Genomic DNA, 16,072 nt, shown 5'->3' with positions numbered 1-16,072 from the left:
ATAACAACCAACATTGTGGGTTGTCCACAATATGCAAAGCGAAAAAAGATGAACAACATCTCAGACTTGTATATGCTCGGATTACAAATGCCAACCCTTCTGCACAGCATGAGCCGAAACAGCAAACTCAAGGGCCAAAATGAGAAGGGCCGGGCCAGTGGCCAGATATTGTTGCTGACCAGTATTGAAGAAGAGGAGAAGGATTCAAGACGAGAGCACTGGACAAGGAGGCCAAGGGAAGCAGTCAGCAAAGAGAAACTGAAAATCTGCCTCACTGCCAGGTTTTCCCCACGAGTCTCCCTTTTCCACATCTGTTGCTTCCTTCGTTGGGTCAGGAAGCATTCCAGCTTTGACCCAAGTCAACACAGACCAAAATAGAAGAGAGAGTCTGGAAGAGGGAAGGCAAGAGGCTCAGTGGATTCAAAGCCCCTGTTGATTTATGTTCTCATTCCTCACCTCCTCGCTGAGATCTCTTTGCCAACTGCCTATCAGCAGTCAGTCAAACAAGACTTTCAGTTTCAGCAACAGGTGGAGTTCATGAAAGCCAAGGAGAAAGACGGCACAGTGGGCTGAAAGGTTCACCGAGCGGAGCAGAGGGCGTGTGCATAAAGGAAACCGGAATTCCACTATTGGGTGGTGGGAAGGACCCCAAACACTGGAACATAGGAAGCTGCCATATACAGAGTCAGAGCATTAGTGGTCTAGCTCAGTACTGTCAACACAGACTGGCAGCAGCTCTCCAAGGTTTCAGGCAGGAATCTCTCCCAGTCCTACCTGGACTGGAGATACTGACAGGGATTGAACCAAGGACCTTCTGCATGCAAGCATGCAGATGCTCTTCCACTGAGCGATGGCCCCATCCTCTAAGGGGAATATTTGACAGCTCTCACATGTAACCCATCCAAATGCAAACCAAGGTAGACCCTGCTTTGCAAAGGGGACAATTCGTGCACAAAGCTACCAAGGACGAGAGGACAGCGGACAAAGATGCACACGGCTCATTCTTCCATGTTCAGGCTAAATCTTTTATCTATTTCCAGAAGAGCTGGAAATACTATGATCCTTATAGATACATAATGGGAGCACCGGCAAATGGGTAGGAGCTACCAGCAGACTCGGGGCAACCCGTAGATATGTCAATTTTACAAAAATCTGAAGGAAAAAACCTAAGGGCAAAAGAAAACCCTGCCCCCACATGGAGCAGAATGTTCAAGACTCAGGGGGCATTTAACAGACAACCAGGTGGGTGGAGCCAATGGGACTCAGTGGCAAGGATGTGGGGAAGGAAGACTTGAACAAAAAGAGTGAGAAATTTCTCAGCTTGAAGAGTACTCCCTCGAGACAGTCGCAACACCTTCTGCTTCTGAACTTTCATCATGGTCAGGCAGAGGCTCAGATAACACATACACACACCAGGGATATACTGCAACGTTTTACTGTGGATCCATTCTTGTTCTCCTGAACCTACATTCAGCTTATGATTATCACTGAGTGGCCTTGAATAAATTACAACCTCACTGCCTAAACTACCATCCTCAGGCTGTTGTGAAGCCTGAGCACCTTGGAAGAGGAATGTGATTAAAGAGATAATACATAACTAAATAAATAAATAAATAAGGCTGTCAGATTTAATATAGAATGGGACTCCTAAGCATTTAAGGTCTACCTAGAAAGAGAATGTTTACGAGGTCTAGCAGCTTATATTTGCCTGTTGCCATTTGGTTTAAACATTATTCAACACTGTATAAGATAAAATAATACACAATTATTAACAGGATAGGGAAAGGACAGAATCAATGAATGTTAGAAGGACAGTGAAAAACAAAGCAGTTGTGTTGAGGATCCAGGCCATTTTATATTCATAATACAGTCTCAAAAAGGAGAGAGAGAGAGAGAGAGAGAGAGAGAGAGAGAGGGATGGTCTTCTTTGCTAAGCAGGGTTTGCATTTGGATGGGCAACTACATGTGAGCGCTTTCTGCTGTAGGATATTCCCTTAGGGGATGGGATCATCGCACAGCGGCAGAACATCAGTTTGCATGCAGAAGATCCCAGCTTCAATCCCTGACAATACTGAGCTGGAGGGGCCAATGGTCTGACTCCAAATAAGGCAGCTTCCTACGTTCCTAAACAGACGGCTTCACGATGTGACGGACACCAATTGTTCTTAGCAGTAACAAAGGTATGGCAACAGGCCGTTCTCAGCCCAATGCCATAATCTCTGGTCCACTGGGCATCTCAGTTGACACATCCTACAAGACCGAAGGGAGCCACATGGCCGACAATTGACTCTTTGGGAAAGTATCGCTCCTCCAAATGGGGGCTTACAACACCCACCTCCCACCCCAATGCCTGCCTCTCTGAGATTTTCTTCATGCTAGTAGCCCAAGAGGATTGGCCAGCAAGGATATTTTGGAGCTGCCTGCAACAATTGTCACAACATGTCCATCATTCTTTGCGAAGACTAACAAAGCTCTTCCCGAACCTTTCACGGTGGACCCTGATGGGAGGATTACGTGCAAAGGTTAGTCCAGATGGGGTCTGGCATCTCTGGCATGAAACACGAGCCAAACGGTGTTCTAAAATAAGTCGCTGGGCCTTGATCCATCATCTGCCCCCCAAGGACACGAGAAGATTCCATTCCAACTTGAAGAAGCACCTTGAGCTCTTTGTCACCCGGCCAGCCGAAGGGCTTAATTTCCATGGTGTTTGGAGGGCAACTCGACACACACAGAAGGAGGCAGCGGCAAGATCAGATGCTAATCCGGTCAAAGTTGCTGCAACTCAGACAAGGGTATTGCCTCTCTAGTTAGCGCAATGCATTCATCTCTTGCATTACATTTTAAAAAGTAAAGGGTCAAGGGGCCCTAAGATAACAAAGCAGGTCATACGACCACAAGCATCCTTTTGTACACTCCAAGTTTTTGATTGTTTGTGAATTACAACCTTGGTAGGAAGAGGGGGAAATGTGGAAGGCAGGCACAGACTACGATGGTGTTTCCTCTACCCTTGGTAGTTTGCTGGGTAGGACAATACCATTGAAGCCTGTGCCCACTGCCCACACAATCAATTTCCCCTCCTCCTACCTAGGTTGCACATCGGAACATAGGATGCTGCCATATACTGAGTCAGACCATTGGTCTGTCTAGCTCAGTAGCTGCTGCAGTTATAACTGCAAAGCAGGAAAGGAGGCTGCTTGGCGGAGACCACTGAAAAGAATCTCTTGCAAACTTCTGTAGTCAATCACATTTTATTTTTATGCAGCTTCTTTGGCTGGCTGGCTGGCTATCCAGACAGGGTGAAAAAATGCCGGGCAGCGTGCCACAGGCAGAGACCTTTCAAAAGGTCTCCATGCCCAGTTTGCATGCCACTTTGCCCAGCGACGAACGTGCCCGCCGCGTCCAGGGTGCTGCCAAGTGAGAGCCCTTACACAACTCTTCCCTTTTATGGTGCTTTGGAAATGTACGGAGGAATCGGTCGTCTCTCTCTAGATCCCTAAACATACTTTATTAGGAACGCAGGAAGCTGCTTTTCACTGAGTCAGGCCCTTGGTCCACTGAGCTCAGTACTGTCAACTCTGATTGGCAGCAGCAGCTCTCCAATGTTTCAGGCAGGAGTCTTTCCCAGCCCTACCTGGGGATGCTGCCAGGGATTGAACCTGGGACCTTCTGCATGCAAAGCAGATGCTTTCCCTCTGAGCTGATGCATTCCCCATCCCCTAAGGGGAATATCTCACAGCGCTCACATGTAGTGTCCTATCCAGATGCAAACCAGGGTGGACCTTGCCTAGCAAAGGGGATAATTCTTGCTTGCTACCACAAGACCAGCTCACTCCCATTAAGGAGGGAAAACATAGCAACATAGGAAGCTGCCACATACTCGTCAGACCACTGGTCCATCTAGTTCAGTTGACTGATTCCAAGATTTCAGGCAGGAGTCTCTCCCAGCCTTAACTGGAGGCTTTACACCTTTTTGGAGAGGAGAGAGGGTTTTGTGGTAGTAAGCATGGCTTGTCCCCTTAGTGAAGCAGGGTCCACCCTGGTTGCATATGAATGGGAGACTTGATGTGTGAGCACTGCAAGATATTCCCCTCAGGGGATGGAGCCGCTCTGGAAAAGCAGAAGGTTCCGAGTTCCCACCCTGGCAGCATCTCCACGATAGGGCTGAGAGAGACTCCTGCCTGCAACCCCGGAGAAGCCGCTGCCAGTCTGTGAAGACAATACTGAGCTTGATAGACCAATGGTCTGACTCAGTATATGGCAGCTTCCTATGTTCCTATGTTTGGCAGGGCCTTTACATCGAATCTCCTCCGGCATGGAGTGTACCAATCCACATATTAGCTGTATTTTCCCCAAGGTCCCTGCAGGCTATCAGGGACCAGTACAGACATGACTCTGTGTCCCCCCTCTCCTCAAATCAAGGCTGTGAATTCTGGCTTAGCCCGAAGTATGTCTGGCTTTTAAAAGTCCTCTAGTTTCAGTGGCTTTTGGGGGAAAATCAGGCTTCTGTTGTGCTCCGCCGTTTCTCCTTTAATGTGTGGAGTGGCCATGCCAGTAATTCAGAGTTTTTCAAAACTCAGTGAAGGGGAGTTTGCATAGGCTTTAGAGATGCAGAATGGATGTAACCTGAGCCTTTTTGTCTGAGCTGATTCCATTAGCCTGCAATTGTTTTCTTGACAGAGAGACAGCTCTGGTTTCTGCTTTAAACTTCCCTCCCTTTCTCTTAAATCAGGGAAGCATCAGGTGATGAAGGCAGTCACTCACAAAGGCAAGGGTTAAGCCTTCTGCTGTTTGATCCAGCTTTTGGCAACTTGTCGTGCTGTCTCCCGCTCCTCTGTAGCTGTCAAACTGACAGCAACAAAAAAGCTCTCTCGTTCTCCTCCTCTCTGATGTGATTTGTGATTAGTTGGAGGAAAAAACCGGAGTAAGCCAGTGGGAACGCACAGGGGAAAGATCACAGGGAATGCGGGGAGGAGCCGAGGGCTCTGCAGACAATCCATCTAGTCCCTCGAATTAAACTGCCTCGAATCTGCTCCGAAGGCGATTCGCTCTTTGGATACCCCCCAGGCATAAAGCCATGTGTGAATAACCTCCTGGAAATGCTGCAGGGGTTGAACCTGGGACCTTCTGCACGTAAAGCAGATGCTCCTCCACTGAGCTACGGCCCCATTAGGGATATCTTACAGTGCTCACATGGAGTCTCCCATCCAAATGCAAACCAAGGAAGACCCTGCTTAGCAAAAGGGACAATTAATGCTCACTGCCACCAGACCAGCTCTGAACTGCTGGAAAGCACATATATCCACTCCCCAGGGCAGAAGAAGGCATTCGTGTGGGTCCACGCATGGCAGTTTCGGGACCAGGAACAGGTTGCTGGAATGGGCCCTTATCTAGCCCTTCGGCTTTGGGTTGGTCTCCAGAGATACCTTGATCTTCGGCGCCTTGACACTCGGCGCCTCCGCTTGGCCCTTCGGCATCATTGCTGCTGCTCATATGGGCAACCTAGGCCTTTCCCGGAGGTGCTTTGAATGATGGAGATACTGCTGTTGCTAGGAAACGGGGTAACAGGGAACCATGGGGAGTTGCCTGGCAACCGCCACCTGAGCACCACACACAGAACAGGCCTCCGGAAGGAGGCTGGCAACATGAGGAAACAGAAGGCTGTTGCTGGAATTCCCAGGTTTCCCCAAACCCTGCAAGGTACACGGCGAGCCTCCTCCAGATTCAGGTGGCCCTCAACAAACCGCCCTCCATGGGCCTCCACCTACCTGGCCCAAGTCCTGAGAGATTCACTCCATCACCACCTCCATATGAAAGCTACAGGCACAGAGGTAGCCCCAAGCATCAACAGTGGGTATTTGGGGGCCCCGAGGCCCTCAGCAGCTGCCCAAGGATGAGAACCCCTGACACCAGCCCTCTGTGGCGGGCCTGTACGCCCCTGCTAGGTGGGCCAAGGGGTGACTTTTAAAGAGGTGGTTCTCTTATATTTAGCTGGCGGGAGCAACTGGCCCTCTCCATCCCCAGGGTGGTGTACATTCACTTCTATATTGCAAATAAAGAAGCCGTCCATTACACGCGTCACCTGCACACCCTTTCCCCCTTCACAAGCCCAGGAACTAGGTTGGGCTGAAAGATGCATGACATCCTCCAGTGAGCTAAGTAAGGATTTGTAGCGAGGGCTTCTCAGCCTAAACTCCATACTAGTTTTCCACCAGGCTTTCGTAAGTCAGGCCTTGACAAACTTGCTTTGGATCTAGGAGTCAGCTCAAGCATTTAAGAGGCAGACAATGGACGCTTCACAAAATTACCAGACTAACCTATGTATAAGTGCACCCACAGTGTACCGTACAGATACGTGGTGCATTGTGGGGATTCCTCATCACTGCAAGCAGCTAGCACTGACACACAATCGAGTAAATACAGTTATAAGTAAACGCAGTTGCACTACCCGGGACAAATAAAGGGTTTATTAAATAACTTTGGCATTGAATATCCAAGCCTAGGCACCATGATAAAATTTCTAGGCACCAGGGCTTCCTGGCACCTGGGATTTGTCAAATCCTGTCTTCAATCACCATATGCTTCTGCAAAATCCCATTTTGGTTCAAGACATAGTTGAGCATTTCCAACAGCAGGAACAAGGTAGCCCTGAATGCATTCCCAGCCTCCATCAAACACCACGCCAATGCACGCCGATGATCTTCTTTTCAAACCAGGGTTAATAACTCAGATGCACAAAGGTGTTAACTGAAGCTTCAGCCAGCAACACTCACCTTGAGTTCCGGTGGTTGCGTTCAGAAAAGCAAATAGTATGATCGGAGCAGGATGGGCCAGTTACAAGGTTGCAGGCAATCTGGGGGGGAAATAAAAATTGAGGGGAAAGTTAGTTTCGGAATAAATCATATACATATTAGAGAAATGTCACATAATACAGGTTATACCAGCGGATCGCAGACTTGGGTCTCTAGATATTGTTGGACTACAGTTCCCATCATCCCTAGCAACTGGGGCTAGGGATGATGGGAGTGGTAATCCAACAACGGGCCTTCTCCATTGCTGCCCCAAGGCTTTGGAATGCGCTCCCTAGTGAAATAAGAGCCTCCCCATCTCTGCCAGCTTTTAAAAAGTCTTTAAAGACACATCTGTTCCTCCAGACTTTTAACTGATACTGTTTTGATTGTTTTTAATGTTGTTTTGGAGCATTGTTTTTTTTAAAAAAATTAAATTGTTGTGTTTTAAATTTCTTGTGTTGTTTTTAACTAATGTTTTAATGTTGTTTTTATCTGTTGTAAACCACCCAGAGACATAGGTTTTGGGCGGTATAAAAATATGTAAATAAATAAATAAAATAAATAAGCATCTGGAGACCCATGTTTGAGAATCCCTGGGTTATACTTTTGATATTAACAACTCTTTTGTCCACACCAGGCCTGCTCGATTGATTTAGACCCCCCCAGCTGTTTTTGGACTATAACTCCCATAATCGCCAGCCATTGTGGCCAATAGCCAGGGATTATGGGAGTTGTAGGGCAACGTCTGCAGGAGGGCCAAAGACGAGCAGGACTAGTCCACAACCTATGGATACAGCACATAACAGAAGCACCTTGAAGGCTATGGCTGTACCTGTGCCTCAGTGGGAGGGAATATTTTTTTGTACATAGAAAGTCCCAGGTTCATTTCCTGGAATCTCCAGACAGAGCTGCCAACAGAGCCCTGCTTAGACCGCTGCTGCCAGTCAGTGCGGACAATACGGAGCTAGAATGAACCAATGGTCCGACTCAGTATAAGGCAGCTTCACCTATGACTTCTTTTTTAAAAACATTCCAATGGACTGTCGTCAAAGTCTTCAGCACAGTTCTCAAATCATATTTCTCCTGAACATTTAATGTTAAAAGAACTATTTTTAGAGGATGCATTTGAAAACAACATTTCAAAAACTTTCTTCTATTTATCCTTTTCCCCACAAGTATGTTTGGTTACCCATAAACCGTTTTGTTTCTGCCTTGATTTGATACATCTGTATTTGCTCCTCTGGCACGAGTCTTGTTTGGGTGACTAGAAAAATCCCAGACTTTATCTGTTTGCTGAAAATATTGGTTTTTATCCGTGTCAAACCGGACTGTGGGTGGTGGCACATGGGGATGCTATGGGTCAGTGCCAATGGTTGCATTAGAAAACGAACCACAAATGCAACAGAGGCTCCAAGATTCTTCCAAAGCCCTGACATTCACATTGAAAAACAATCCAGCCCAAAGTCCTGCATACTTTTAGGACTGCGTCTCATGTTCAGAGATTATCTTTCTCGTTATCAGACCCCTCATTAATGCCATCAAGCTGTGCGCCATGCAAGGGATGGATTTATGCTTTAAATTAACACTTGGCCTTCGCCCCGGCCACCAAAAAAAGCAAGTGACTCATTCGTTTAGAATGGATTTATTCCTTGACTCCCTCGACATCAAGACATATGAATTTGCTAGACTAAAGCTATCCTAGAGCTAAAGAACACTCAAGCCCACCACCCTGGTTAGTGAAAACCCAGCTATATGATATCAAACACTACAGCTATCCAGGGGTGTAACTCTAATAGGGCAAGGGGAGAAAGTTGTCTGGGGGCCCACTGCCTTGGGGGGCCCCCAGAGGCAAGTCACATGACTGACTCCCCCAGCCGCGCACCCACCCGGGCTTCCTTCAGTTGTATTTATCCTCCAAAATTGATGGGAGTGTTGAGACTTGGACCATTTTAAAATCTTGTCTCTGGGCCCACTCCAACCTTGCTACGCCCCTGCAGCTGTCCCTGTTTGATGAAAACTGGCATATACACAATTGTAAGGATTTAAAAATAACAACATTTACTTGGGACAGTTCCTATTTTCTGACTCCAGTGCTTGGTAACTCTCTGTCCCTTCCTGGGAGACGCTTTGCTAGCATTTTGTTAGACTAAGGTGCCAGAAGAGTAATTCTGTAGAGTTCAGCTCCCACCCTCAGAGATTCTAGAAGAAAAATATTGGATGGGCAAGTAGAGTCCTCTTGTTTTTAGTATACACCCATTAAAAAAAAAATTCAGTACAGTGTAGAGTAAGGGGGCAGTTAACTAACCACCTAATGGCGCAGCGGGAAATGACTTGACTAGTAAGCCAGAGGTTGCCAGTTTGAATCCCTGCTGGTATGTTTCCCAGATTATGGGAAACACCTCCATCGGGCAGCAGCAATATACGAAGATGCTGAAAGGAATCATCTCATACTGAGCAGGAGGAGGCAATGGTAGACCCCTCCTGTATTCTACCAAAGAAAAACCACAGGGCTCTGTGGTTGACAGGAGTCGACATCAACTCGATGGCACACTTTACCTTTACAATAAAAATAGTTCCAAAAACGCAGACTAAATCCTATCATATTTGGAAAAGCACAATCTTTTATTTTAAAAAGAGAGAGAGGTGTTCATGAGCTGCGAAAGTTGTTAAATCAAGGATCCAATTTTCAATATCTGGAGGGTGTTTATATTAAACAATACTTTTAGCCACAAGAAAGGCCCTAGTTGACCAATCCCACAGGTCGGAAGGTATTCCTTCAATATCACGAAATAAGCCCAATAATATTGACATGGGGTCTGGAGGATATTCCTTGCGATAACTAGTTTGACTCGATCAATAATCCTTTTCCAAAATGAAAATATTACTCTACAATTTAGGAACAGATGTAATAAGCCGGCCTCCCCACACCTCCAGCAATTATTAGATTAACTCATACCCAATTCTCAGAATCTAACCGGGGTAAAATATGAATGAAAAACTATTTTTGTTGAACAAGCTTAAGCCTCAAATCATATGATATTTTAGCTGTTTCACCCAAAATCACATCCCATTCATATTGTGAAACAGGCACATTTAATCCTAAACTCCACTGAACTCTTTGAGAGTCAAATGAGACCAGCTACAGGGGTTGTAACAAATGCATAAAGCACATTGTGAGCACGATTCGACTCTACAGTAAGCTGATACAATCTAATAATATCTGGAGCTTCCGATGCACTAAAAGCATCAGGGCCAAATACTATCTCTTAACCTAATATATTGCCAAGCAGCATTTGGATTTAAATTAATTTCATCTTGTAAGACAGGAAATGATTTGAAAACAGAAGCAGAAGATATCAATTGAGATAAAAAGGAAATTTTATTATTCAATCAACATACAAGCCTATCAGCAATAGATACTCTGTTTCCCCATAATGATAAATCATCATGTGCATATTGGGCAAATCTGAAAATATAGCAGAATGTTCTTCCAAGCCGATCTCGTTGCAGAAATAGTTGGACTATACCAGGTGGAGTAGTTCAAATATTAAGAGCCTCTTCGCCAAAAAGAGGTGCCAATTACTCAGCCTCAATATTTGCCCACAAAAGAGCATCCCTGGGTTGCTCTACAATACAAGGTTCGGGAAACAAGAAAAGAACTATGATACATTCAAAGATTAGGAAAACTGAAGCCCCCTTTCTCCAGAACATAGGAAGCTGCCTTATACAGCGGGTTAGACCATTGGTCTCTCTAGCTCAGTATTGTCTACCCAGACTGGCAGCGGCTTCTCCAAGGCTGCAGGCAGGAATCTCTCTCAGCCCTATCTTGGAGATGCTGCCAGGGAGGGAACTGGGAACCTTCTGCATGCTTTCAACCACAAGGCCAGCTCACCTCCCATTGTTACAAGCATGTCCCTATTTTTGTCTGCAAAACGTTGGATAGCTGTATAGTCATGAACCCTCCAAGTCGTTCGTTTGTTTAAAAGACTTCTATGCCGCCATTCTTCACAAATGAATTCACAGAGGCTTACAACAAAATGCATTTTTAAAACAGAGTAAAACCGGTCTCTAAAATCATAAACGTGCTGGATAACACTATTAAAACAAGGCAATTACAAAGAAAAAGGCCTGCTGAAAAGTCTACAGCTTTCATTTAAAATTAAACAGGGAGGGGACAAGCCTAAGATCAAGGGGCAGGGAGTTCCAGAGAGCCCAAACATTGTTTGCATTCATGATGCTAAAAAACAATCGAGGAAAACAGCTGATAAGCAGCTGATAAGGTCAAGAACCAGCACAAAGGAAAGTACGCTCAGGCAACAGAGAGTCTGGGAGCTTGTGCCAAACTGGAACCTTTCCCACACCTCCAGGCACTGATTGAAGAGAAGTTGCTAGCCTGTCACCCCACAGCCTGCTATCAGTCTCTCTTCAGCAGCAGGAAAGTTGTCAGTGGGTTATTTTATACTGCTGAAGGAGGAGGATGGAAACGCTGATGCGGAAGAGGTTTTGGAAGGCAAAAGGTTCCCAAAGCAGGGCATCAAGATAAGTGCACAGATAGCCGGCAAGCAGTTAATGACCGGACTGACCCCGTCACAGCGCTGCGTCCAGGGCTATGGGGCATCGGCGCATGGCTGTCTGCATGGCTTAATGCTCTGGGGCCAGAACAGGGGAGTTACATAGGAACATAGGAACATAGGAAGCTGCCACATACTGAGTCAGACCATTGGTCTATCTAGCTCAGTATTGTCTTCACAGACTGGCAGCGGCTTCTCCAAGGTTGCAGGCAGGAGTCTCTCTCAGCCCTATCTTGGAGAAGCCAGGGAGGGAACTTGAAACCTTCCCAGAGCGGCTTCATCCCCTGAGGGGAATATCTTCCAGTGCTCACACATCAAGTCTCCCATTCAGATGCAACCAGGGCAGACCCTGCTTAGCTATGGGGACGTCATGCTTGCTACCACAAGACCAGCTCTCCTCTCCTTCTCAGCAAGGTTTTCTGTTGATTCTTTAGAAAACAGAGAAACACACACGGAGGAGGGCCCAGCAACACACAGGAGTGTTGAGATGTTGTGCACAATATCTTGGCTGACAGTAAAAGAGATTTTGAGGAGGGCATGGTTCAGCTGGTCTGGTGGTAACAGGCATGAATTGTCCCCTTTGCTAAGCAGGGTCCATCCTGGTTTGTATTTGAATGGGAGACTACATGCGTGAGCACTGAAAGAGGTCCCCCAATTAGGGGATGGGGCCGCTCTGGGAAGAGCATCTTCATGCTTGCATGCAGAAGGTATCAAATTCCACCCCTGGTAGCATCTCCAAGATAGGGCTGAAAGAGACTCCTGCCTGTAACCTTGGAGAAGCCGCTGCCAGTCTGTGTAGACAATACTGAGCTAGAGGGAACAAGGGTCTGATTCAGTATATAGCAGTGCAGCAGGGAACTAACAAGCAGAAGGTTGCCTGTGCAAATCCCCGCTGGTACTATATCGGGCAGCAGCAATATAGGAAGATGCTGAAAGGCCTCATCTCATACTGTGCAGGAGGAGGCAATGATAAACCGTTCCTGAATTCTACCAAAGAAAACAACAGGGCTCTGTGGGCACCAGGAGTCAAAATCAACTTGACGGCACACTTTACCTTTACTTTGCGTACGGTTAGAAGGAACCCATTTTACCCCAAAAGGGACAGCAACAACTTGAAGCCTTTGGCCATTGAGGCTGGGGATGATGGGAGTTGTAGTCCAACAACATCCAGGCATCTAAGTTTGAGAAACCCGGACTTAATGCACTCAAGAACTGGGGGGGGTAAGCAAGCTTAACGTGCCGCTCTGGAAAGAGCATCACACAGAAGGTTAAAATTCCCTCCTTCATCTTCAGACAGGGCTTTAATTCTTGTTTCCCCCCAGCTCAGTGTGTTGCCCCTGTTCACAGTTTCCGTATGCACTGACCACCTGGACACAGCAAAGACCACCTCTGGACATTTGACTCTCCCCACATGCATCAAACACAGCACCTAAAGTGGTGTTTAGTCCAAATAGCAGCCTTTTTTAAAAAAAGAAGAAGAAGTTGGCCCTCAGCTTTCAACGCTGGGTGGAAACAATTTCTTGGCTAAGAGCACAATCACGTGCAAAATATCAACAGTTGCCTGCAGTCACAGGTCACAAAAGTTACGCACTGCAAATTGCGGCCCGTTAATGCAATGGACACAAACAAATTAGCCCCTAGCCTCTGGCTCAGGGTACATTTCCACACTCATTCCATCCAAGCCAAAATGAAATCTCGCTGTGCAAAAGAGCTACGGCTTTGCATCAGATGGGGAACATACAGTAAAAAGAGAAACGGGGATCAGGACGGGGTCGGGGGACCAACCAGTATTCCTCAAGCTTCTTATTTCTGAAGGACACTATTTTTCTGAATTACAAGAGAAAGCCGACTTCAACTTTACATCTGAACAGGTTTTGTTTGTTTCTTTGTTTGTTTAACATCTTTTTATACTGCCCAAAACAAAACAAGCGACAAAAGAAAAGTTAAACTAGATAAAACAAAATAAATGACAACAGAAAAAGTTAAAACATTACAATATTGTAAAACGTCACAACATTACAATAAAACAATATTTTAAAACAACGTTAAAACTATTAAAACCGTATTGCATTAAAAGCCTGGGTGAACAGATGCATCTTTAAAGACTTTTTTAAAGCTGTCAGAGATGGGGAGGCTCTTATTTCAGCAAGGAGTGCATTCCAAAGCCTCAGAGCAGCAGTGGAGAAGGACCGTCCTGAGTACATACCAGATGAGCCAGTGGCAACTGCAGACGAACCTCTCCAGGGAGTTATTTGCACATGGCTTCATGCTGCGGGGTAAATGTTGAGCAAAGCTGTGAGCATTGAGGGAAGCCACCCCTCCCCTCTGCTCTTGGGTTTTGTTTTGATACAAGTTCACATGTTTTTCTCCATGTTTTCCTTCTAGTCAATTGCCAGTGGGGGGGAGTGTACTAAAGAGCTATATCTGCATTTCTAAAGAGAGTATCCTTCTTAACATGCTAATGATTCTACATCAGTGCCTCTCCCTATTTGCAGAAAAAGTCTCTTAAAACCAGCATTTTAAAAACCCGGAAATGCCTCGAGATAAGCTAGAATTCACAAAACAAAGCCCAGTTTGTATGTGGAGTGGGTCCAAGGATCTTGAAGGAACGTTGGGGTAAGTTTGGCTGGTGTGTGAACACACACTCTCTCTTTTGAAGGAGATTGGGGGTAGGAGCTCTCTCTGTAAAGCCTCCAGATGATCTCAAGGGGTGGTGGTGGGTTCATGACAAAGAAGACATTCTCTTAAATACCCAGGGCCCAAGCCATTTAGGGCTTTATAACCAGCACCTTGTATTTTGCCTGGAAACTTTAGATCATGTAAGGATTGCCCACCCTCAAAGGACACTTCCCCACCTCATGTTTCTGTTCCAAATGCATTTTTTGATCGGAAATCAGTGACTGCAGAACAGGGATTCAGTGTAGAGATGCAACAGGCACTTTCCCTGGAGGATGGGTACTGTATTTACCTGAATCCAAGACTAGGTTTCTTCCAAGTCCTTTGATGCTAGAAGTTGGGGGTTGTCTTAAAGTCAGTGTCCTCCTGTTCTTTTGGGATAAATAGGTGAATAAGCTGTATTTAATGTCTGTTTTTAAGGGGGTGGTCTTAAATTCAGAATCAGTGTCTATTTGGGTAAATACAGAATTCCTGTGTCTCGAAATCTGGAAGCAATTGAAAGCACTAACTCCTTCCGATGCAGAGACATGGCCAAACCAATTGCCTTTAGCAGAGGCTCTTTGAAAAAGAGTAGGGACATCGCAACAACTCACCCAGAGATGCAGCAGGCACCCTCCTGTATAGGAGCCTTTAACTACTCAATAGATTGACTTTTCATGGCAGGCTTAGCAGTTATCTCACAATGTGAGCATTAAGACAGTAATGAGTCACATATCCAGATTTTTTTGTCTTGACTTGGGTTTTCTAGACAGGAGCAAACAGATCCTTGGGTAATCAATATCAAGGCTGGTTCTCTGAGCTATGAAGTATCGGACGCTGGCCCTAAAGAATTTTAAAACTCTCTTCACTCTGAACAGAGCTGGCTCCTTATCATTTTATGCCAACTCCAAGGAATTAGAAACATTTTCCCATTCTGGATCATATTTATAATTCTAGATTGCATCACTGCAAAGAGAGCTAGGCATCATTCACTGGGCATTTGTCTTTAAAAAGATGAGGTAAGGGATAGGCTCACCCTCATTCTTCCAGGGGTAGAGTAAAAGCTGCAGAATCTGGCACTTATATGTCTGAAAAGCTTCCAGAGAAAACACGAATATACCTTCCTGCTTGGAGGAAAACTGCCTTTAGGTTCCTGGCACGTTTTAAAAAGCCGTTATAGTTCCAGAATGATCATTCTTTAATTAATCAAGCCTCCAAGCAGAAATGAAGCATTTGGAAAGATTTAGGAATGTTATCCAGTGGGAATCTGTTTTTCTTCATTGCCACCCAAAAAAACCCACACAAGTTTACTCTTCTTTCAGGCACAAGCATGAAACCTTCCAAACCATATTTGGTTACGTATTTTTAAACTCAGCGATTGACTTTCAGGTGATTTTGTGGAAATCGTGGCTGAGCCATTTCCTCTGCTGTGCAGAAAACATCACAGTTTCACATGTACAATCATCCCCTGTCCAAATGGAAAGTGGAAAAAGCGGACCTAACAGCAGGTGTACTTCGTACGTTTGGTGGTTGTGTTTGTATCTGATAAGCTAAAAGAGGTGTGAATCTAGCCCACCTGAAAGCAAAATCCATCACAGTGTCCATTCCCAAAAGGCCAGTTTCAGATGCAACGTGGATCAAATATGCAGCAACTATTGTCGTACAACCCAACATTTTATAAAAAGTAGAAAGCATGTTTGCTAGCAATGGCTAAACAGAACACAAGAGGGAAAAATAAGGATAAAACAATGGTCATCATCCTACCATTTAAACTAGGCTTCTCAAATTTAGGGATCCTGGAGTATGCTAACAGGATCCCCCATCTGCCATCGTGAAACAAGATGGCAGCCAAAGTTTCAGAACATAGGAAGCTGCTGATACCAGATCAGACCATTGGTCCATCTAGCTCTGTATTGTCCACACCAGGGATTCTCAACGTGTGGGTCCCCAGATGTAACTGAACTTCAACTCCCATAATTCCCAACCAAAGGCCACTGGGGCTGGGAATTATGGGAGTTGAAGTCCAATAACATCTGGGGACCCACACATTGAGAAACC

The 16,072-nt window shown here is 45.7% G+C and overlaps 1 protein-coding gene across 2 annotated transcripts in view; it reads right to left on the bottom strand.

Moving 5' to 3' along the window:
* FHL1 (four and a half LIM domains 1) overlaps positions 1 to 16,072 on the bottom strand; it is a 40,871-nt gene that overhangs the window by 21,293 nt on the left and 3,506 nt on the right. The window contains exon 2 of one of the 2 annotated variants that reach the window (XM_053273931.1): positions 6,771 to 6,850. Coding sequence is in view for 1 of the 2 variants with exons in the window: in XM_053273928.1 (XP_053129903.1) it covers positions 5,424 to 5,490 (67 nt within the window). In the remaining variant the exon portion in view is untranslated. Of the gene's footprint in view, positions 1 to 5,423; positions 5,564 to 6,770; positions 6,851 to 16,072 lie in introns of those variants that run through there. The other variant, XM_053273928.1, reaches the window with a different exon arrangement.

The sequence above is a fragment of the Hemicordylus capensis genome, chromosome 11 (genome assembly GCF_027244095.1).
Source record: "Hemicordylus capensis ecotype Gifberg chromosome 11, rHemCap1.1.pri, whole genome shotgun sequence".
Lineage (NCBI taxonomy): Eukaryota > Metazoa > Chordata > Lepidosauria > Squamata > Cordylidae > Hemicordylus > Hemicordylus capensis.
The sequence above is the reverse complement of the archived record's forward strand: the minus strand, read 5'-3'. Positions and strand labels throughout refer to the sequence as shown.